Source organism: Saccostrea cucullata, unplaced genomic scaffold, assembly GCF_032062105.1.
Source record: "Saccostrea cucullata isolate Sc308-1 unplaced genomic scaffold, CSIRO_AGI_Scuc_v1 ctg125, whole genome shotgun sequence".
Lineage (NCBI taxonomy): Eukaryota > Metazoa > Mollusca > Bivalvia > Ostreida > Ostreidae > Saccostrea > Saccostrea cuccullata.
Window position 1 is genome coordinate 323,073 of NW_026936290.1, and position 21,219 is coordinate 344,291.

At 32.8% G+C, this 21,219-nt stretch overlaps 1 protein-coding gene across 1 annotated transcript; it reads right to left on the reverse strand.

Annotated features, from left to right (window-relative positions):
- Positions 1 to 1,574: 1,574 nt before the first annotated feature.
- Positions 1,575 to 21,054, reverse strand: LOC134245304 (WD repeat and coiled-coil-containing protein-like). The gene is given in 17 exon segments (XM_062727614.1): positions 1,575 to 2,205; positions 2,855 to 2,986; positions 3,481 to 3,539; positions 6,204 to 6,250; positions 8,026 to 9,059; positions 11,402 to 11,579; positions 11,989 to 12,096; positions 12,505 to 12,624; positions 13,112 to 13,230; positions 13,566 to 13,611; positions 13,614 to 13,692; positions 14,834 to 14,901; positions 15,301 to 15,373; positions 15,855 to 15,969; positions 16,178 to 16,341; positions 19,451 to 19,568; positions 20,857 to 21,054. Coding segments are annotated over 17 exon segments (2,685 nt in total). The 5' UTR covers positions 20,912 to 21,054; the 3' UTR covers positions 1,575 to 2,035.
- Positions 21,055 to 21,219: the final 165 nt, after the last annotated feature.

The window sequence follows — 21,219 nt, forward strand, 5'->3', positions numbered from 1 at the left end:
ATACATGCAGGTCATTGCGCTTGATTTGATCAAGTGAAAAAGTGTGCACTTTATGGTGTACACCATGTACATTGTACATTGTGCAGGGTATGCGTAGACCTGTAACTGCACCGGAAATTCAATATGGCTGACAAATATTGAGATGGTAAAACTGCAGAATTTTTTCTCTAAATTTGAGTTTACGGTCAAGTATTTGGTAGGTTGATTTGATGAATTGTATTTAGTAATTCAGTAAAAAGTGTATAGTGCGTTTTATATGTTTCATAGGAAAATGAAACATGGTACTTTGTAGAATAAAAAAAAAAAACAAGTTTGAGTGGTACATTACACTGGTTAGATACATGGTATTTAGTTACAGAGATTTTTCATGGATAGTTATGAATGTGCTTTCTAAGAAACTGTTTGCCTTTTTAATAAAATGTTTCCTTTTTAGATGGATTTAGTAATTGTTCACAATCAATGCGCACAGTCTAGCCAAAAACCTGCTCTTCTCTTCCTCGCAAGTTTCACTTCCCTACTTGCAGTAGGGCTGCAAAATTTGGTTTATAAACAAAGTGACAAACACGTGGATATGTTTGCAGATAGTTAAATTTAGAATCAATACATTTATATAAGTTTTGAATATACTTAACTTTTATATCTGATTATTTTGAATTTAAAACGCAAAAAATTGAAGTTTCAAAAATGATTTTCTTAATTTGTGCAAATTTTAACAATAAAATACATGTCAAATACGCTAATGATTTTTCTTGTCAATATTGTTAAGATTCTAATTCATTAATTAACGCCTAGGCATTATGATCACTGATTTGAATAAAGAAGTGCTACAAAGGGGTATAACTCTCTTACATCTATCTTTTGTATGGACTGATAACTTACTGTGCAATCTTGGTAAGTAAAGGATGACAATTACAAACAAAACAGGGGTAATATTAGGGATGGGTATCGCTGAAAAATTTGTATCGCGATACATCACGATTTTTTAACCAAAATATCACGATAATATCACAATCTTTTTACAAGCAATTTTTACAATGATTTTAAATGAATAGTCATAATTTTTCTCAAAAATATGCTAGAAAAACAAAATTTCACTTCTTTAAATTTTTTATGTTAATAAAATTAATCATGTTTGGATGGTAAGAAGCAGTTCTTTTCACCTTTAACAACATTTTTTTAGACTTTCTGCAATTGTAATTTGAAAGATTGAACAAATAAATGAATAATTTCTGGACTTCATAATATGTACCTAAATGATATTTAGGTCTCCATATCACGATACGTATCACGTAACAAAAAATCGTGATATACCGGAATACCGATAAAATCGCACATCCCTAGGTAATATAACCCCCCCCTTGACATTTTATAGCAGGGTCATACAAAAACCCTGAAAAATAACATTTAGACAAGATAAGTTGTATTTATTAAATGTTGTCAATTAATTGCGATTAAAAAACAATCATGTGAAATAAAATGAATTCTATGAACAAATATATGTCATTTTGATTAAATACAAGAACAAGCCTTTCAAAATTAAAACTTGTACAATTCAGTGTTATGCTTTGTTTCTTGTTTAAAAATGCTTTAAAAAAGGATTTTTTAAAAAATATAAGAACACATGAGGGGTTTTTAACAATTCAGATCTACAATGGATACAACAAAATAATGAGTATAAATAAAGGTATTCTTTCAAAAAGTTCAGCGAATAGATACTTGTAACAATATTTGTCATAAAATGCAAACTGACTAAAATGAGCAAAATAAAATTAATACTAGTATTAATATTGCATATTCTCTATTTGTCGTTCAGATGTAAAAAAAATACTTGGCTATCTATTCATATCTTCAAGCTTTCCAAATATTTCGATACTAAACTATTTAATAGAAATGTAGAATATTTATTGATAAAATGACATAGACTAGCAAAGCAGATTCAGCAATTTGTATTACTCTTAACAGCACTTTAAAATAAATGTTAAAATGGTCAATTTTTTTATGATTGTTAACTGCAATATTTCTTCGCCCAGTTAGACTAACACACGGTGCCATTTGTCGCCTCCGTGTTGTGATAATTCTGTTCCTCGGTGTCTATGTGATGGGGGATTCCCAAGGGTTTTCCCTGGATGATAAGAGTGGAGGAGGGCTGGAACCTGAGGGGAATGTAGCCGTCTATGTTACTGGACACGGTGCAGGGGTCACCATCTGATAATGCAGAATAAACCAAGCTTTTAATTTGAGAAATACAAATAAAAAAAATACAGGTGATTGACATGACTATATACTGTGGAAAAATTTTCGTTGGGTCCAACTTTCCTTGTTTTCGAAGTATGAAGAGACCCACAAACTAATATACACCACGAAATGTAAAATTTCATATGCATAACAGTTTAACTCCTCCACAATTTAGTCAAATCCCCACAAACAAAATTTTTTTTCCTCAAACCACAAAAATATGACCCCACGTAAATATGTGATTTTACAGTATACTGTGTAAGTCAATTAATTCATAAAAGTCAGGTTATTTGTTAAATATAAATAGAATTTTAAAATGTTAACAAAAACAGCAATGCAACTGTGTCCGGGTCAGTTGAAAAGGAAAATGCTAGAAATTTGAGGTATATGTGCACAAATATATCAGAATGCAAGTTTCTTTCCTCTTTTAAACTTCGTTGCTAGGGAGTGTTATACAGCAAAACTTGTTTGGTATGAACAAGGATATTGTGAAGAAGTTATCTTGGATCCCCAGCTTTATGGATGCAACGAATTCCGTATACAGATATAACGAATTACAGATATAGCAAAGTAATTTTACAAGTCCCAGTGACTTCATTATAACCAAGTTTAAATGTACCTATAAATATCTCCACTGTGTCCAGGTTAAAGCTTGTCTTAACAGCGTCCAGGGCTAGCCGCCCATTGTCCAGTAAAAATGTCTTCCTGGCTGTCTTCTTGTTTGGACATCTACAGACTATTAACACAGTCTCTGCAATATTCATTTGGAAGTTTGTTAATATCATTCGTAATCCAAATTAAGAAGAAAATTTTCGATTTTGTAATCTTTCAGTCAAAACTCTTTAATGTCTATAGTCGTATAGAGTTATGGGTATACCATTTACTGTGTTTTCATCAATATTCATTGGACACCAATTTTCGTGGATATCATTGTTGAGAAAATCCACAAAATTCAATTGTCATTGACTTGAGAAATGTGTTATTCATATGTATTATAGGCAATGCTTTTATCCACAAAATGACGAATCCGTAAAACTATTTGTTTTACAGAATACACCAAAATTGTTGCCAACAAAAATTGATGCTAATGAAAATTAATGAAACCACAGTATCAATTAATCTCTAAATTTGGCTCATTGAAGAGTTATTACTTTTGGTGATAATGTTTTACAGTTACTGTTACTTTAGTTCACTTCTTAAAATTAATGGAAACCTTTAGATATATAAATAGAAATATAGACCAACCTGGATTTTCTACAGTTTGATACCTAGTTGGGAAGACTAATGAGGAATCTTCAACTCTCCTGCAAGATAAAAGTTCATAAATTTGTAATTTGCATAGTAAAACTTAGCTGCAATAATGTAGTCCTCTCTGTTTTTATCTGATACTCCCCCCCCCCCCCAAAAAAAAAAAAAAGACAGAGGACTACATTACTGTAGCAAAGAAAAACCATGGAGTTCAACATTTTAATGCTGCTTAAAATTAATGTTAGGCTATCATTTCACACAATCACATGCTTCAATACATTTAAGGTATCCGATCCATATTAGCCCCAGATTCAGTGGAATTGAATGCATAATAGATATGTATGGGCTGAATAATCAGTGCAGTTGAACTGTTTTTCAACTTTTAGTATCAGAATGTAAGAGTGGGACATGTCCTAATTTATGACCTTTTCCTGCCCTCGACAAGTTATCAATAAAATTGATTTTAAAAAAATTTGTCTGGTAAAAATGTTTTTCTAATTGTTTTTCAAAATTTTAAAACATCAAATTACATCTTTCCACCACAAATTTTTTGAAATAATATTCAAAGTATTTATTTTTTTACATTAAAAAAAGTATATGTATATACTCATACACATAAAAAATGCAATCTTCAATCTCTTAATTTCTGCTATATAAGGCAATAAAATTTTTGAAAATTTCTCTTGGCTAAATCCCTTTGAATTTGCTTAAAATGCAAGAAAAAAAAAATAAAAGAACAACAAAATTTACAAACCATTGATACATTCACCAAGGCAAAGAAAAATAACGAGGGAATGAAGTCTTTATCAAACCATGTGTACGAGGGCTATATCAATAAAGATTTCTTGAACTATATGACATAGTTACAGATACCATATGACATTAAACGCTTTCTAGCATTAATAATTGAATTTATAGTTTATGTGACCACTTTTCATCACATAGTTTCATCGTGAGAAATTGGAAACAAGGGCTTTTCAAGACACTGCATTATAAATGAATGGTAAAGAAATAAAGTAGAGTGAAAATAAAAGCTTCATTAAAACCGTAAAAATTATAAACGTCAAAAAAATATTCACTGAAATATGTGACATTTACAGCAACCAATGCCTGTTTTATAGACAAAAGAGCAGTGTGTCAATGATAAAAAATTATATATGGGCAAAATTTGATGCCAACAAAAATTATAACAACTTATATTGTTCGCCAAATTTCAACAAATAATATTTGAAAGATGATATGAATTTAAGACACATAGCAAATTTGATAGCATCATACGGAACTTTAGATTGTTTTTAAGAAACGTTTGACGGTAAAAAAGCTTGTACTCAAAGGTCACCCTATATTTTGAAAAATGAGTGAAAACGACAGCGTATACGAAATTCTTAAAAATTATTTTGTAATATCAGTAATTGTAGTTATCCACGTTTGTTTTATTTTCAAACAGATATTGGAACATGAATCTATTGCTTTAAACCCTAAAAACAAAATTTACCATGAGATGTACTTGATTAAAACGGCGAATGTCTGACAAGAGCACAGGTATGCAAGAGCACAAAGACAGATTTATACGTAGACTAAAAATTAGTGGTATTGTTGTTCAAATTAAAAATGAAAGAAAGCAATTTCCGCAATTTGGAAAACAATTTTTTTGCAAAAAAATCAAAAGGTTTATAAGAGGAATGTGTTCCTCTCACTGGCGAATTTCTGCGCGCGTCCAAACCCGCATGCCCTGAAGAGTAAATTTTTTGGCGTGGTAAGCAGAAAGTTAATGTTTTTTCACATTAACAACGTTCGCCAGATCTTTGACCTTTTAACTTGTTATGATTTCCAAACTTGAAAAAAACACCTTTCAGAGGGCAATGAAACACGCCGGGAAATCATTGAAGATCTGTCATTTTCACTATTTAAGGGTCATACCCAAAAATGGGTTCAAAAACAATCAGAAATATGATAAAAAAAGGGGCCACAAATGGAGCACATTTGGTTATATCCCCCCCCCCCTTGGTTTTAAACAAACTAGAATCTACGCTACCTGAAAATGATTCCATATAAATATCACTAATCATAGCTTTGAAGTACTTGAAAAGAAGATTTTAAAAGGTTTCCCTATATATCCTTTATGTAAAACTTTTAAATTGCCATTTTGGCCCCACCCTAGCCCCAGGGGTCATGATTTGAACAAACTTGAATCTACACTACCAGAGGATTATTCCACATGAGTTTCATCTTTCCTGGCCCAGTGGTTCTGGAGAAGGATTTTTAGTAAGAATTTCCTATATATTCCTATGTAAAACTTGGGTCGGCTATTTTGGCCCCACCCTTGCCCCGGGGGGACTCGGTTCTACAAACTTATATACACTACCTTAGGATGATTCCATTTTAGCTTTATCTTTCCTGGCCCAGTGGTTGTAAAGAAGATTTTTAAAGATTCTTCCTATATATTCCTATGTAAAACTTGTGCAAATTTTATCAATTAAAATATGTGCTAATAATGCTTATAATATTACTTGTTAATATTTTAAAATTTTAGAAGAAGATTTTTTAAAAATGCCATTAATTTTTAACAAATTTGAATTAATCATTATTTCAAAGGGAAATAACTTCAGTATAGACATTGTAAACTACATATACTAAGTATATACTCATTACACATAAAAAGGGAGGTAACCTCTAAAACTCTCTTACACCTATCTATATAATGTGGACTAATGACTTACTGTGCAATCTTGGCTACTTTTTCACTCAGCTCTTGAATTTGCTTACACTGCAAGAAAAAAAAAATAAAAAAAGAACAACAAAATAAACTATCTAAACTTTCCTAACATTCACCAAGGCAAAGAAAAATAACGAGGGAATGAAGTCTTTTTCAAACCATGTGTATGCCTGCATGGTACCTATCTATGTACAGCCAAAACCCTTTTGTGGATAATCTTGAGGATGCTACCTATATAAATCAGAATACATGTACTATTGGACATTATTATTTGCTACCCTTTTGCTAAATGGCACAATAATTTTAGTTTAGAAACAAAAATACACCATTTAAACAGACTAAAGATTTTGGTTTTGATGTCAAGGTATTAAACTGATGGCATGACTGCACAAATAATTTTTGTCTCCTGTCAAAACAGAGGAAGAAAACAAGCCATTGGGTGAATTGATTATAATTCCATGAAGAACGGACAACTGAAAGATTTGAATATATACAACTGCTGAATTTAAAGATTTGATTTTTATCCACAAGAAACAGCTCTGTAACTTTGCTGTGTTGAAAATGCATTTTTTAGCAAGACAAGTGGCAAATAATCCTAACAAGTGAAGTTTAAGCACCTAGGGATGGGATCTTTATCATAGGGTAAGTAATTAATAACAAATAATTCATTGTTTATATGAAATTAATTCAATAATTATAAATTCAATTCAACTTCACAGTAGGTTAGTGGGTAGAGTGCTTGCTCCAAGATCGGAAGGTCGCTAGTTCTCTGAAGTGAAAGTTCCATTAGATGAAATCATAAAAACCGATGCCCTGGTTAGCACAATAAAGAACCCTTAAAGCTCAACGGCCATGAGTGCCAAGTAAAAGTCTAAATCTATTTGACAAAAAATTCTTGAATGGGATGTAAACAAAATACAATCAATCAATCAGTGAATTCAAAGTAACAAATATTATGTAATTCTAAGAAGACCAAATGCACCGCAATTACCCCCAAATTTTAATGTATCATCAACTTGCATGAACAAAAGAGAAACTCAAACTTCAAATTACACATTTGCTCGGCCAACAGTTCTGTTATAAAAATATTAAAATCAATATTTGCACTAAATGTAACTAACTTTATTCCCAAGATGTGAAATCTACTTGAAAATGAAGTGGATGATATGACCAGACACAGCATGCTTATACAAAGACCTCTCTTTTAATAATCCAGGTCTCAAGACCATAAACTCAACTGACACCAGACTTACGTCAAAATTTAAAATCTATATAACTCTCAAAATAAGTTTGTAAATAAAATAAAATATTCATCATATGTTTGAATTGAACTGCTATGCACAGTAAGGAAATTTTTAAGCTAATATATTAAATAAAACTAAAGATGTTGAAAATTAAAATATTGACTTAAGTTTGTTCTCAGTTTATGGTCTTGGAACCATATTCAATGCAGTGTGGATATGTTCAATGTTCAACCCCCTAATCCCAGCAGTCACACATTTTAACGCATACAGCATTTCCTATTTCTAACGCAAAATCACACATATACCATTTCCACGCAATTACGCATTTTCATGCACTTTAAAATGTTTATTTAATCTTCAATTTATTGCCAAATTCCTTCTATTTCATACATGCTGAAATCTCATAAAATAAAAGTTTTTTTCTTATTAAATATTCTGTCATATTATTATTTACTCTAAACTTTAAGAGAAACTTGTACCATGCTATAAAGTGCTTGCAGGGAAAAAGGTAATGTATATTTCTATGATGTGAACATTAAAAGTATGCTGCAAAACAATTCAGTCAGTTGTGAAGAGTTATACCTGTTCAAGAAGTTCCTGCTCCATCTGTTCTATTTTTAGAATCTCGTCATCATCATGGAAGTAGACCTGTCCCCCCTCAGACTCACTGACAGGTGCCCCCTCTAATGGCTGCTGTGTTACTTTGTCTCCCATAGAATCTACCCGCATCACATCTGGAATAACACTACTCTCTTTATCCCCATTTTCTATGTTAGTCTGTCCAGAATTAACAGTTTCTGTGACTACATCCATTCTATCTTTATTCTGGACACAGATCTGTCCCTCATCTGAATTACTGACAGGCACTCCCTCTAATGGCTGCTGTGTAGCTCTGTCACCCATGGAATCTACCCGCATCACATCTGGATCAGGAATACCACTGCCTTCTTGTTCCTCACTTTCTTTAGTCAGTCTGGAATTCAAGCTTTCTGTGACTTCATCTATTCCATCCTCAATGTCCTCTACACTTACACCTGAGGAAAATCTGGCTTCTTGCTCAGAAAAATCTACTTTTTCTGTCTCAAGATCACTCTCAACACTGATGGATTGATTCAGTTCCACAATTTTAGATCTAGCCGAGTTGTCTGGTGCAGAGAGCAGGGTTATCTCCCTTGGAGGAACATCGGTATCTGCGACGATAACATCAGTGAGAGCCAGCTTTGGTACTGATTCCTTTCGTGTTTCTTGGCTGTCTGAAGATGGTTTGGAGTCTGTGTCACTTTGTTTTGGAATATCATTGTTTGAATTGTCAGTTTGAACTAAACCTGGAGTTACTTCCCTTGGTGATGCTTCTGAATCTGTATCCGATGGATCACACAGTTCTGTACGAGTTTTCTGTTTGGGGAGGTACAAATCTGCACCTGTTGTGCTTTCCTCTGGATCAAGTCTAGGAACAGTATTTTCATTTTGATTGTTTAAAGATTCTGTTTGTTCAAGCTCCATGTTGACTTTGATTTGTTGCCTTGGTGATTCTATGGAGGAGAGACTACTGCACACAGATTCTGATGAGTCAGCAGATTCATTTAAATATTTGTCCAACGGGAAGCGGGATGGATCTGCAAAGAAAAATAATAGTTAGAAATCTTTTAAAATTACTTTCCAATCAATTTGTCACATAAACTACCTGCTAGAATATTTAAAAGAAAAAAAAACCTTCAGAACAATAAAGTAGTACATGTATCTGAAAAGCAATATATGATATTTTTTTTACTTCCAATTTTGTAATATTTCAGTGACATAAGACATGCTAGATAATCAAGTTTTCTACAATACAAAGATTATCAGAACAATTTTGTTTCAAATGCAAATTTTTCCATCTTGCAGATACTCACCATTATAACACTGAACCTGACAGAGATTTGTGGGTGACTAAGGTTAATTTTACTTTCCCTATACCGAACAGGAAGATTAGAAGTGCACACGTATTTCCTGACAAAACCTTTCACACACACGACTCAATTTCCCATTCGAAATACAAGTCATTTCATCAAGTTTCCACATTTTTTTTTACTGTGTATGAATAAGGATTGTATAATTTAAGATGTTTTATCTTCAAACATTGAAAATGAAAGTAGTACAATTTATTAAAGTATTAGATGCAAACTACAGGGATGCTTGTTCATATTTAAAAGAGATTTTCATCCATAAAAAAATAACATTCATGAATAGCATTTTTAAAAAAAAAAACAATAAAAATAATGAAATATCTAGAAGTCATTTAACACATATCCATACAATATTTTATATAGAACCTGATACAAAAATTTTCAAATTACAAAATTTAATTAATAATTTTAATTTCTTCCGCAGTCCAAATTTCAATCTTGACTGCAAGTACCTGTACTATAGGTCAAGTATCAGGAGAAGCAGCCCATTAGAACTCTCGGAAAACTGTCAATTTTTATCATTTTACTTTTAAAAACAGATAAGTTCTCAAGTAGAGCGACTTGAAGGATGAGTACCACTCTCAGGCTGGTACGCGTATAATCCTGCAGAATTATGAGCCGAACTCAGTGAATAACAGATACACCAGGACGTAAGAAATAATCCTATTTATTTGTGGTTAAGGATGGATGCATCATGTGCTGTATGTACAAATAAAGGGAATTCTGTCTTTTCAACCCTCATTCAAAACACAGCTGAAAGGAAGTCTACCTTGATTGGGAAAAAAAATGAATTCAATGGAGGATATCTAACTGAGTAATAATTAGCAATAATTCTAAAATCCAATGTTTTATCATGGTCACAATGCTGGTACTTGTTGCTTAAACCAAACAATACTCTAATACTCTAATGTTCTTCTACATGTAATTACAGATCTATATAAAATTAAGGATATCAAAAAATATACCAAAAATAAACTAAGAGTCCTTATCTCACAAACACACTCTTAAAACATTTAATATTTGAGAAATTCTGATTGTATAAAATTTTCTGGAAAAACAAGAGATGTTTGTAAAACACTTATGCCTCCCTTTCCCAAATAACTGGAATTTTTCTAAGTCTAAGGGGCATAACTCTGTCCCAAACTGCTGGATCTTATCCAAAACAGAACTTGACCTAGATATTCCTATGATATCATTTCTGCAACCTCTGCAAACAAAATGAACACAAACTGCAAATAATTGGAATTTTTCTGAGTCCAAGGGGCATAACTCTGTCAAAAATGGCTCCATCGTACCCAAAACAGGACTTGATTTAGATATTCTTATAAAACTGTATACCAAATTTCATTTCAGTAGGTGCAACAGTTGTGAAGAAAAATTGAAACTTGGTGGACCGACAGACAGACTGACTGACAGACAGCAGCAAAGCAAGGCTTAAAATTGTGACAGTCTTCGAAGGGGGCATAAGAATCATATAGTAGACATACATGAATGCATTGCCAAGGCTTTTAGATTTTGTTATTTATGATTTTTTTAACTGAGATAAAATATTGCCAATTTTTTTAAAGGATGAACAGGAAAAGGGTGGTGGTGGCAAGAATAGGTTTTGATATTGTTAAGTTTAAGTAAATGAGGTATTGATGTATTGAGGTCAGTCATAGCAAACAACATTTCTTTACTATGTAGTAGAGAGACCCCCCCTTCTTGCCCATTTAAAGTCAATCTCATGCATCTACTTGGATATCCAGAAATAATAACATCAAGTATAAATATATACTCCATCTAAAAGTCAAAGTTCCTTTTTTTTTTAATGCCTGTATCTAAATTTCAATCATAACTTTTAAAAAAAGTACTGGTATTTTAAAAGCATATCACATACAATACAACATTTTCTGTGACTGTTATACTAGTATGTACCTCTTAGATAAAGTATTATTGTTTGGCCATAAATGAAATTAACTCTGTTAGAGTGACAAACTTTTTAACAATACCAACAAATTGCTGGACCTTACCAACATCTATGGAGAAGAACTTTAGTTTGACATCCATGTTGGACCCTGATGTTGATGGTAGAAAGGTTGAGTCACTGTTTTTCTTAGTTCCAGCTGCAATAAGTATTCCTTTGTAACCCATGGGTGAGTCTTTAGGAATTAAACCAATTCCTTTAGGTCTTTCCAATTTGTCCATTTGCTGTTCAAAAAGGAAAATCAAGAATTGACAACCAATATCACTCAAGTTAAAAACATTTCTGACCTTTATGAACAAAAAGTACTGTGGATAAATTATGCAGGACAAGAGGCCACAGGTCCTCCTCTTCACCCGCGTTTATTCTGAGCCACATTATTTGAATTTTTATTTTATCATAGAACCACCCTATATTGTGTTGAGCTAAGATTTTTTTTTTAAGATTTCAGTATACACGAAGTTCTCTTTTTTATTGTTTTAAATTTTCAGTTCATGGGAGCACAGTTTGAAATTGAATCTACACTTTTATTATTAAGATACATGTATACAAGTGTGACAATTCTATGCCATGCTCTTGAGAAGAGACTAGTTGAATCAGATTGTTTTGGTCTGCCTAGAGTACATGAGTACTTACAATTTCTGCTGACTTGACCAGATCCCCTGATGGCCCCTCCTTGGTGAATGTAAACACCTGTAATACTTTCTGAGTGTTACTGCCGACAACGATAGACCTCAGGCTGGGCTAGTATACAAAAGATCTTAAAATCAGTCAAAAAGGTTTAATAACAAGAAGTAGCAGTAATAATGTATTCTTATATCAAAATTGAAAGAAAGGCCAACCATTTTACCAAAAGAGAGTAAGCCATTTTTGTAGTACTTAACCCTTGTTGAAACATTCAGTCTATAGAAATTAAAGTATCTTCATTGTGTAAAAACATATTAAAAACATGATAGAGGGATAATCATAGTTGTGCAGGATAAAATGAACATTATATTTAAAGCAGAGAAAGAAACTTTGAAAAATTCGACTTATAAGAGACTTTGGAAAGGGAAGTAACTCAAATGGCTATCAATCTCTACCAGCCTTGACTCTCCCTCAGTTTTAACTATGCCCTGTGTGACCCCATTAGGTCTGCTGGAGACTAATTACCTCATACATCAGAACCTCTGGAGACAGGAGCCCCCTGACCCCCACACAGCTCTTCCTCTGGGGGTCCCTGTTCTCCCGTAAATAGACCGTCACTAGCTGAGCCGTCTCCTGCACAACACTCTGTCAAACAGATAAAAATGAACAAGAGACATTAACACTTTGTCAAACACACAATAATGAAAAAGAGACATTATGAAAGCTGCAGACAATTAACACAGGAATGAATTTACCAGTAAAACATGTCAAATCTTTCTTTTACTATCAACATATAAGTCAAGTTCCTTTTTTGAAGTCCTTTAATTGCATTTTTTTATGGCTGCTATTTTTTTTTCAAAATTATAAAAAAGCATAAGATTATGTCTGCACATTTTTATATCAGCAAAATTGTATTGATATGGATGAACAGTAGACTAAATATGAAGTTTGCCTCTACTTTAATCTTATGCTTTGACAGAGTAAGGAAAGGGTTTTGCTATTAAATGATGCCAATATACAAATAGCATACAAATGGTTTTTAAATGATGCTAACTTATTACATGCCTTAAGTTTAAAAATGTATTTAAACAATTCATTATGCATTTTTTTAGCATACCGGAATACGTTTTACCTGCGGATTTTTGGGAAGGTTTAGCAGCACACCTGTCAGTGATTGAGAAGAGTTCTGTTTCCTTGGTACGATGATGTCAGAATCGTTGCTCTGGTGAAGACTGTCTCCATTCAACACCACTGTACAACAAATTATAATTAAATAGTATGCACATATTAAAGAAAAGAATTTCACCTCACCTACCAACCCTATTTCTTATTGCTTTGTACAAGTAATAGTACACAAACTTTTTTCTCATATAAAAACAATGACTGACTTTGCCTTAATAACAAACTTTTATATACCCGTTAAGCTAATAATGTGAAATTTTATCAAAAACTAACATAAAAACATGAACTGTAAATAAAGCGCAACAAAAATATGAACTGTAAATCTAGGCCGAAATGATAAAACAATTAATCTCATTCACTTTCAGGCCTTTGATTTTTACTATGATAATACTGGTTATACTTACTGGGGGCCTCAAACATGTCCTGGTTTTTACAGAGAGATTCCAGAGGGATAAACAAATAAAAAGTTCTGTAGCACACACTAATAGGGACTTAGACAACAGACACACACTTCTGATGCTGCCCTCCAACCTGTACAGATAAACAAATAAAAAGTTCTGTAGCACACACTAATAGGGACTTAGACAACAGAGTCACACTTCTGATGTTACCATCCAATATGTTTACAGATAAACAGAAAAAAAAATCAGATAGGACCCACTTCATAACAATGTTTGCCCTCTCTCATCTCAGGATGAACAATTCGGTTATAAGGTACAAGTCAAAATATTTTCCCAGAAAATTTCAACATCAATGCAGTATTTTCAAAATCTATGCATAATAGAAATAATTGCTTCCTGGAAATTCAAAAGTAAGTTTTGGAGTTGGACCATTTTAGCCAGTCAGTCTGGAGAGGGCAACCAAAGAACTTTTACATTGCATCTTAAGATAGTGCTTTTTTTTTTGGGGGGGGTGTATTTGTTTCAGGAGGATGCTAGGCTGAGGGGTTTTAACTTAATTAAAAGTATCTCACTGCAATAATGCATTATATGGGAAGGTACTGCATATTAGAAACATGAATTTTAAGATATTTCTTATTAGCTGATAAAAAAATAATAAAACAATTGTACCCTTTGATTTGGTACAATCCCTAGATATATAGACCTTAGAGAGAGTAAACCGACCTCGCACTTCGTGCTCGGTCAACATGTTTTCCTTAAGTTATATACAGTAAAACTCGGTTATAAAGAAGTCATGGGGACCTATGAATTTACTTCGCTATATCCGTAATTCGTTATATTCATATAAGAAATACGTAAATTTATATAGCTGGGGATCCAAAAAAAAACTTCGTTATAAACGTGAATTCGCTATATCCGTGTTCGTACTAAACGAGTTTTGCTGTATATCTTGGGATTGACCTCATCAAAAGGCTATAATTGTATATTGTTAAAAACAACTATAATTGCTACGGGAGATTGACCTTACAGGTACTGAAGTCAATACTTACATTGTGATCTGTTAAAAATGAGAAAAAAGTAATAAATACCTGGACAGAAGGCTTTTGGAGGGTAAGAAAAAATAAAGTACTGGTAACAATTTTTGAAAAAAATTAAACTTTATGTAGAGGGAAAGAAGGAAATTCAAATAAAGGAGGAAATTTACTATACTCCTGGAAAAGGTTCATTTTTCCCTTAAGAATCTTGTAGGTTAGGAAAAAAATCCTTCTTACCCAGGGATTTTCCAGGCTGCTGGTGTGAAACTGTTAATGGAGAGGTCTATATCATCCCAAGTGTATACCTTAAAATTATTGAGAAAACAAGGTAATCATATATCTTTATAAAATACACGTAGCTCAAAAGCAGTGGAACATGAAGAAAGGTAGATGTTCAAGCTCCAGATAATTATATACGACACTGTAAAATCATCATTGTTTGTGGGGAACCAATTTTTGTGGATTTTGCTGGTCATCCTTACCTATCAATCCACATCCCATTATTCACAACTTTAACATTTGGGTTCATCAAATTTTCTGTATACAGATATATGAGTTAAATTCCATGTAATCATGTCCCCATTAATAAACTCTTAAAAATTGGATTGCCTATGAAATTGACCCCCAGGAATTAAAATAATTCTACATTTAAAATTGGATTTGTTAACATTATCTATTTTTATCTTACTTATGAAGATATTTACCAGTATAACAGCTCCCACACATAAAATCAGCCTGGTTCCATCCTGTGACCAGCTTCCACAACTGATTTTTCCACTACAAAACAAGAAATCTTTAAAGTTCTATACTGCTGCACTGCATATAATACTTACATTTCTATACTAGTATATATATGTGCACCACAATTAACTTTGGCCCGTTTTAAATTCGCCCAGTTACAATTCTGTTTAAGAAATCATGCTGTGTATTTTTAATTTGGCCCGTTTTAAATTCGCCAACCTGTGGCTAGGGTGAAAGGGGTGAAAATAAAACGGAGGCAAAAATTTCCTGGTATACAGTATCTCCTCTATACCTACCTTTCCAAGGGAGAGGGGGCATTTTTTCTATCTGGTAATCTCCCCTTTATCTACCTTTCCAAGGGAGAAGGGGCATTTTTTTCTATCTGAATAATCTCCCCTTTATCTTCCTTTCCATAGAAGGGAGGGCATCATTTCTATCAAGATCATCTCCCCTTTATCTACCTTTCCAGGGGAGAAAAGGCATTATTTTCCATCTGGATTATCTCCCCTCTACTTACCTTTCCAGTGCAGGGAAGGCATAGCTCCCTCGGTTCTTGGCATGGCTGAAGAAAAAGCTACACTGCTGCTTACTGAGGATACACAAAATGTCCCTACAGGGATTCCATAGGCAACCTGTGGGGGAAAAGCAGTGGAGAGTCAGTACATGTAGATAATCATTCTTCTATGATTCAACAGGCCACCTACAATATAGGAATAATTGTCTCTTTTCTGATTCCATAGGAAGTTTACAACAAAAATAAGACAGAATATGTGTTGCTTAAGCCAGGATTTCATCACCATTTTGGCTAAAAACACTATTGGTGGTTATTTCCTTAGTTACCTTTAGAGATGGGTTGGACGTTTAGTTTTCGGACTTGCTTGAAGCTGAGTTTAGGGACAGTTCCATCGACCTTCCAGAGAGATAAGTGCTGAGCGTGGACTACACACATGTAACAGGATTGTGGTCCTATGTTACAGCTCCAGTGTACACTCTTCACAGACTGCCTGCAAAAAGAGGACAAGTACATTTATCATATACTGTCCGTAATTTAAAAGGGGGAAAAAACTGTTCATTTGATTCCAAGCTTTATGTTGTACTGGTGATATTTCAGCAACATTTTCAAATATTTTAATGAAGTGGTGATTGTTGCAAAATTAAACATGGGAAATGACAAGAGTTTGATTTATGCCCCTTTTTTGTAAATGCAGTAGTAGAAATCGTAAAATCTACAGACTACAGAAGGTCAATAGGATTAGCTGCAATAATGTAGCCCTCTCCGATTTTTTTTTTTGGGGGGGGGAGAGGGCAACATTATTGCAGCTAATAGGATCCACTTAAAAGATCGAAAATGAAGTACCAAAAATAGACGTAACGCATATGTTTAAATTAATTGCTACCATGCTTTAGGTGGGAAATTATTACAAGTATTTTGAAAGATATAATATTGATTCAGAAGCTTGTGACATAAGTTTCATTGTAAATCAAAGATTTTTTTTAAGTGGATAGATATATAGCTCTCTTACGTATGCACATGTCTATTTGAAATTCATTTCTCAGACAGTTTCAGCTCCGTATCTAGGCAATGGCTTGAAGTGCATGTATTAAATCAATGGAACTTTCTTCATCATAAAATTTGTACTTTAACTTCAATTTCACACTTCATCTTTTAAAGAAGCAGGTATAATTATACACAGGGAAATAAAATTCACACGGAAGTTCTGACTACAGGTGTAAGAGTGACACAAGGTTACTAGACAATCCAACTGGGCTGTAGGACAGATCTGAATGTCATTAACATACCAGAACATTACACTCAGAGTAAAATGAAAGATGCTAATCTATTCTGAACATTACACTGCACAGGTATTTATGAAATACCTAAAATATTTGTCACACCTGGCCAACAGGTAAAAATCAAGGTAAAAATAGAATTAGGGAGGATTGCTCAGATTCCATTGTTGGAGCTCTGGCTGGAGACAAGACAATGACAACAGAGAGATCATAGCTACTTGTGGCCTTGTACAGGGGTGATTAGGGGTGATCTTGTTGTCCAGGGAATGATTAACGACCCTAATCTGACTTGTAAATTAATCTTCCCAGGACCGGTCCAGTTTGAAAAACAAGAGATTAATTGTGATATAACGGCTCTTCATTCCTACAATAACATTGTTCCCCTAAAAGTGAAAGTCCTATCTTCTACACTGTACCCTTGCGAGTTAAAAGGATGTGTGACTGAAAATGGTACCTCATGGCCGTACAAATCCATTTTATTATTTGAATATATCAAAAGAAAACTAATTAGTCAGTCAAAGATGTACATCTTCAAATAAAGACAATGCAACCTATTTCTTGTGAAAACTGCATACAGAATAAGTCCATTATGTCCAAATAAAAAAGTCTATTATGGAAAAATGTGTGAAGTTAGAAATATAATTTTTGGCTATATATTCATAATTTTTTCCATTTTAATTTTTGCCATTCTTTAAACTTCCTGTAATTCCAAAGTCCATAGATTTTTTTTAGCAATGATAAAAGTCCTCAAAATTTTATTTGAAATTATTGAATTTTAGAATTGGTACTTTCAAAAAAAAAAAAAAAAAAAAAAAAATCATAATTCATTGATTCATGTTTCTCTTTCTCTCATTTTTCTAGAATTATAATTTTTAAAAATTAAATTTTAATACAATTTTGTGCATGTATTTAAATAATTTCCTGACCTCAAATTCCTGTAATTCTAAAAAAGTAACATATGAAAGCATATTTCTTAAAGTTATATAGACAGTATTAACAAAATAAAACAAGTACTTTAAAATAAGAAAAAAAAATTAATACAGAAATTAAAATGAGAACCTATTAAAAACCACCTGGTGTCCAACTAAATCCTTATTTCCCTGTACCTAATGACTAAAAAAAAAGCTTAAAAATCTACAAAACTATAACGTTCTATAATGTGCTTATGTCTCTGTAAGAAGCTTTGTGTGTACCCCATAGTGCTAAGAGAAGATAGGCCTTACTCTGTGTGTATACAGGGTTGCCTGAAGGAGAAATAACTAGGAACCTCGTGGCTGCAAAATAAAGCAAATTGATTGTGCATCACACTGTATCAATGTTGCCTCCATGGATAGATCATTTTTTATTATGCATATTATACCTTTTTCCTTTAAAAAATTGAAAACAGTTCATTTCATTCTGCAGATCTATTTTCAAGACGCGAGGTTTTTATGTTATATACATCCATGCTTACCACATGCATACGTACTACGTATGAACAATATCTAAAAAGAGGTATATTATTGACAAACAAGTTGATGAAACAAGAATATCAGCAGTCTCGTTTAATGTCATTTTTTCAGTAGGTCAGCAGGGGATGCTCACTCCTTCATGGCACCTGATCCCACCTCTGATGTTTTTGAGGTCTGTGTTTGCTTTGCTCCTATTTTGTATTAATTGTTTTATGGACTTTTGATCTTGAATACTGTTTGGTATTTCCATAAGTTCCATGTACAATATCACTAAATTATTTAAAGTCCTCTATATAAATCATGCCAGGTACTTGATCAGTGGAACATTTCTGTCTTCATTCTACCCTGTTCTAAACCTATTTCATTGATTTTTGTTTGTAACAGCTACCGTGTCAGAACGCTACTCAAACAATGCCAAGTTTCGTGTTAACTTTAGCTAAAGTTACAGTTTATAGCTAAATATCCACAGTTCAATATCAGTTTTATAGGACGGTTTTGTCTGAGGTGGGACATCTGTTGCGAATGGGTTCATTTCTACCTTTTTATCATATTCTTTGTGTCATTTGTTTTCAGTACAACTAACAAGACAATGCAGCCCCTGGAATAACATATCCCTCTATGTACAAATAAAGTTGTCCATCTTGTTATTCAAAATTGTAAAGTATCAATACAGATTTATTTCTGCAATAAATCTTGCAGAAAAAAATTAAACAATCAAATCTAGGGTAAAATACTTTGTTGAGTTCTCGCATAAATGTTACCCCTCTTGAATATTGAGGTTGCACTGGTACATGTATGACAGTATATGTACTTGGAAGAAGCTGTAATTCTCTTAAATCTCAGTATGCCATTCATCTTTTGTTTTACTCACTCAAACTTGCCCAGTTTTACGGCCCTTTGATTGACTACTTGACCGTGGGACAGCTGGACAGGGGCCAGGTAGATTGTTTTACCATCAGTCCACACAACTCCATGGTCAGGATGAATTGCTGAAAAATAAAACTATAAACATCCACACAAAAAAATTCTGCTTTAAAATTACATATTTCTAAAAAAAGTAATTTATCATTTCATTTTTTATATGTATATTAAAGTTGATTCTGAGGTATGAACTTGATGTACAAAGATAAAATACTTCTTCTGTGAATCACAGAGTGAAAAGCAAAATTTATGCTAATTTACCATTAAATCAACCTCATAATAGCTTGTTTATAATTTAGCTTTATCTATGTATTTGCCTGATTCATTTGATAAAATGTAATGATTTATAAATATTCATTGCTGGTATAATTTTAATGTTCACCGGGTTACAATATCAATTTTGGGACTTCAGTCGTATGTGTCACAGATGTAAAAGATACTTAACTGAACCTGGTCAATTAAATATGACATTAGAATGGGATTTTTTTTTATAGAAATTTACTTTCAATCTCTTCTCTATGTAATACCTGGACACACACAGGTAAAAAAAAAGAGCATAGAATAGAAGGGATCAGAGAGACTTGGAAGTGACCGATTATTATCTGACTACAAGGTTCCAGCCCTGATTGTCAATCTAAGCTCACTTAATTGGCATGCCTGAGATTCCACAGTAGCAAAGTCAGATGTTGACAGTTTTAGTTCTTCAGTAATTTCCATAATCAACTAACGGTTACACATGTAGTCAATCAGGTGATTGTGTGTAAAAATAATGGATAGCATACTTATAGGATGAGATTACACAGCTTGCTACTCTAAATTAAGAATGAATTAATAATATGTTTTATATACATGTACATATATAATGTATCAAGCATATAGGAAGCAAATCTCAATATATTTATTTAAAAGGTGGCATTAAAAAATCCTTGTAAAGCCAATTACCTATATACTAACAGTATAATTTATTATATACCAACATTATATAGGGCCCTGCATGGTGAAGCAAAAAAAAAAAAAAAATATATATATATATATATATATATATATATATATATATATATATATATATATATATATATATATATACAGATGGAAATTAAGCATTGGTAAGATCTGAGAGGGGGCCCATAAAGAACAAGTATTAACCAATGTTATCTTAGTTTTTATACAACATACCACTGATTATTTATTTACGGGGTATAGATTTATATTTCGTTCACTATCTGTTATCACGTGGAAGAAAAAAACCCCCAGTAAAAATCAATATAAACAATAAAATACAAACTGACACTCTGCCACTTCACTGTATAACATTACCTGTACATGAGCTATATTGTGGATATAGTGTCAACTTACCTTGATGAAGAAGATCAACATTCTGTCCTCGTACATTCACATGACCTAAATCCATTTTTAGACAATCTAAAATTCTGTAATCATTGCATATTTTTCTGTCATAATGTCGTTATTCTCAAAACAATTAAACAGGCAGTATATGAAGGGACTACCCACGTTTTGTTTTACCTCCAAGCTAAAAGTTGCATGTTTTGACTGTGATACACTTCTTACCTTCTTTATTGAAGAGTAAAAACATAAATACCGCGAAAATTTGAACAACAAAAAAGGTACAGAGTTTCCCAAAAGTTGCTATCCATTTTTGTTTGTCCCCCGTTCGGGAATATATTTTTTGTCCTGTTCATCCAATGATCCATTGAGTGT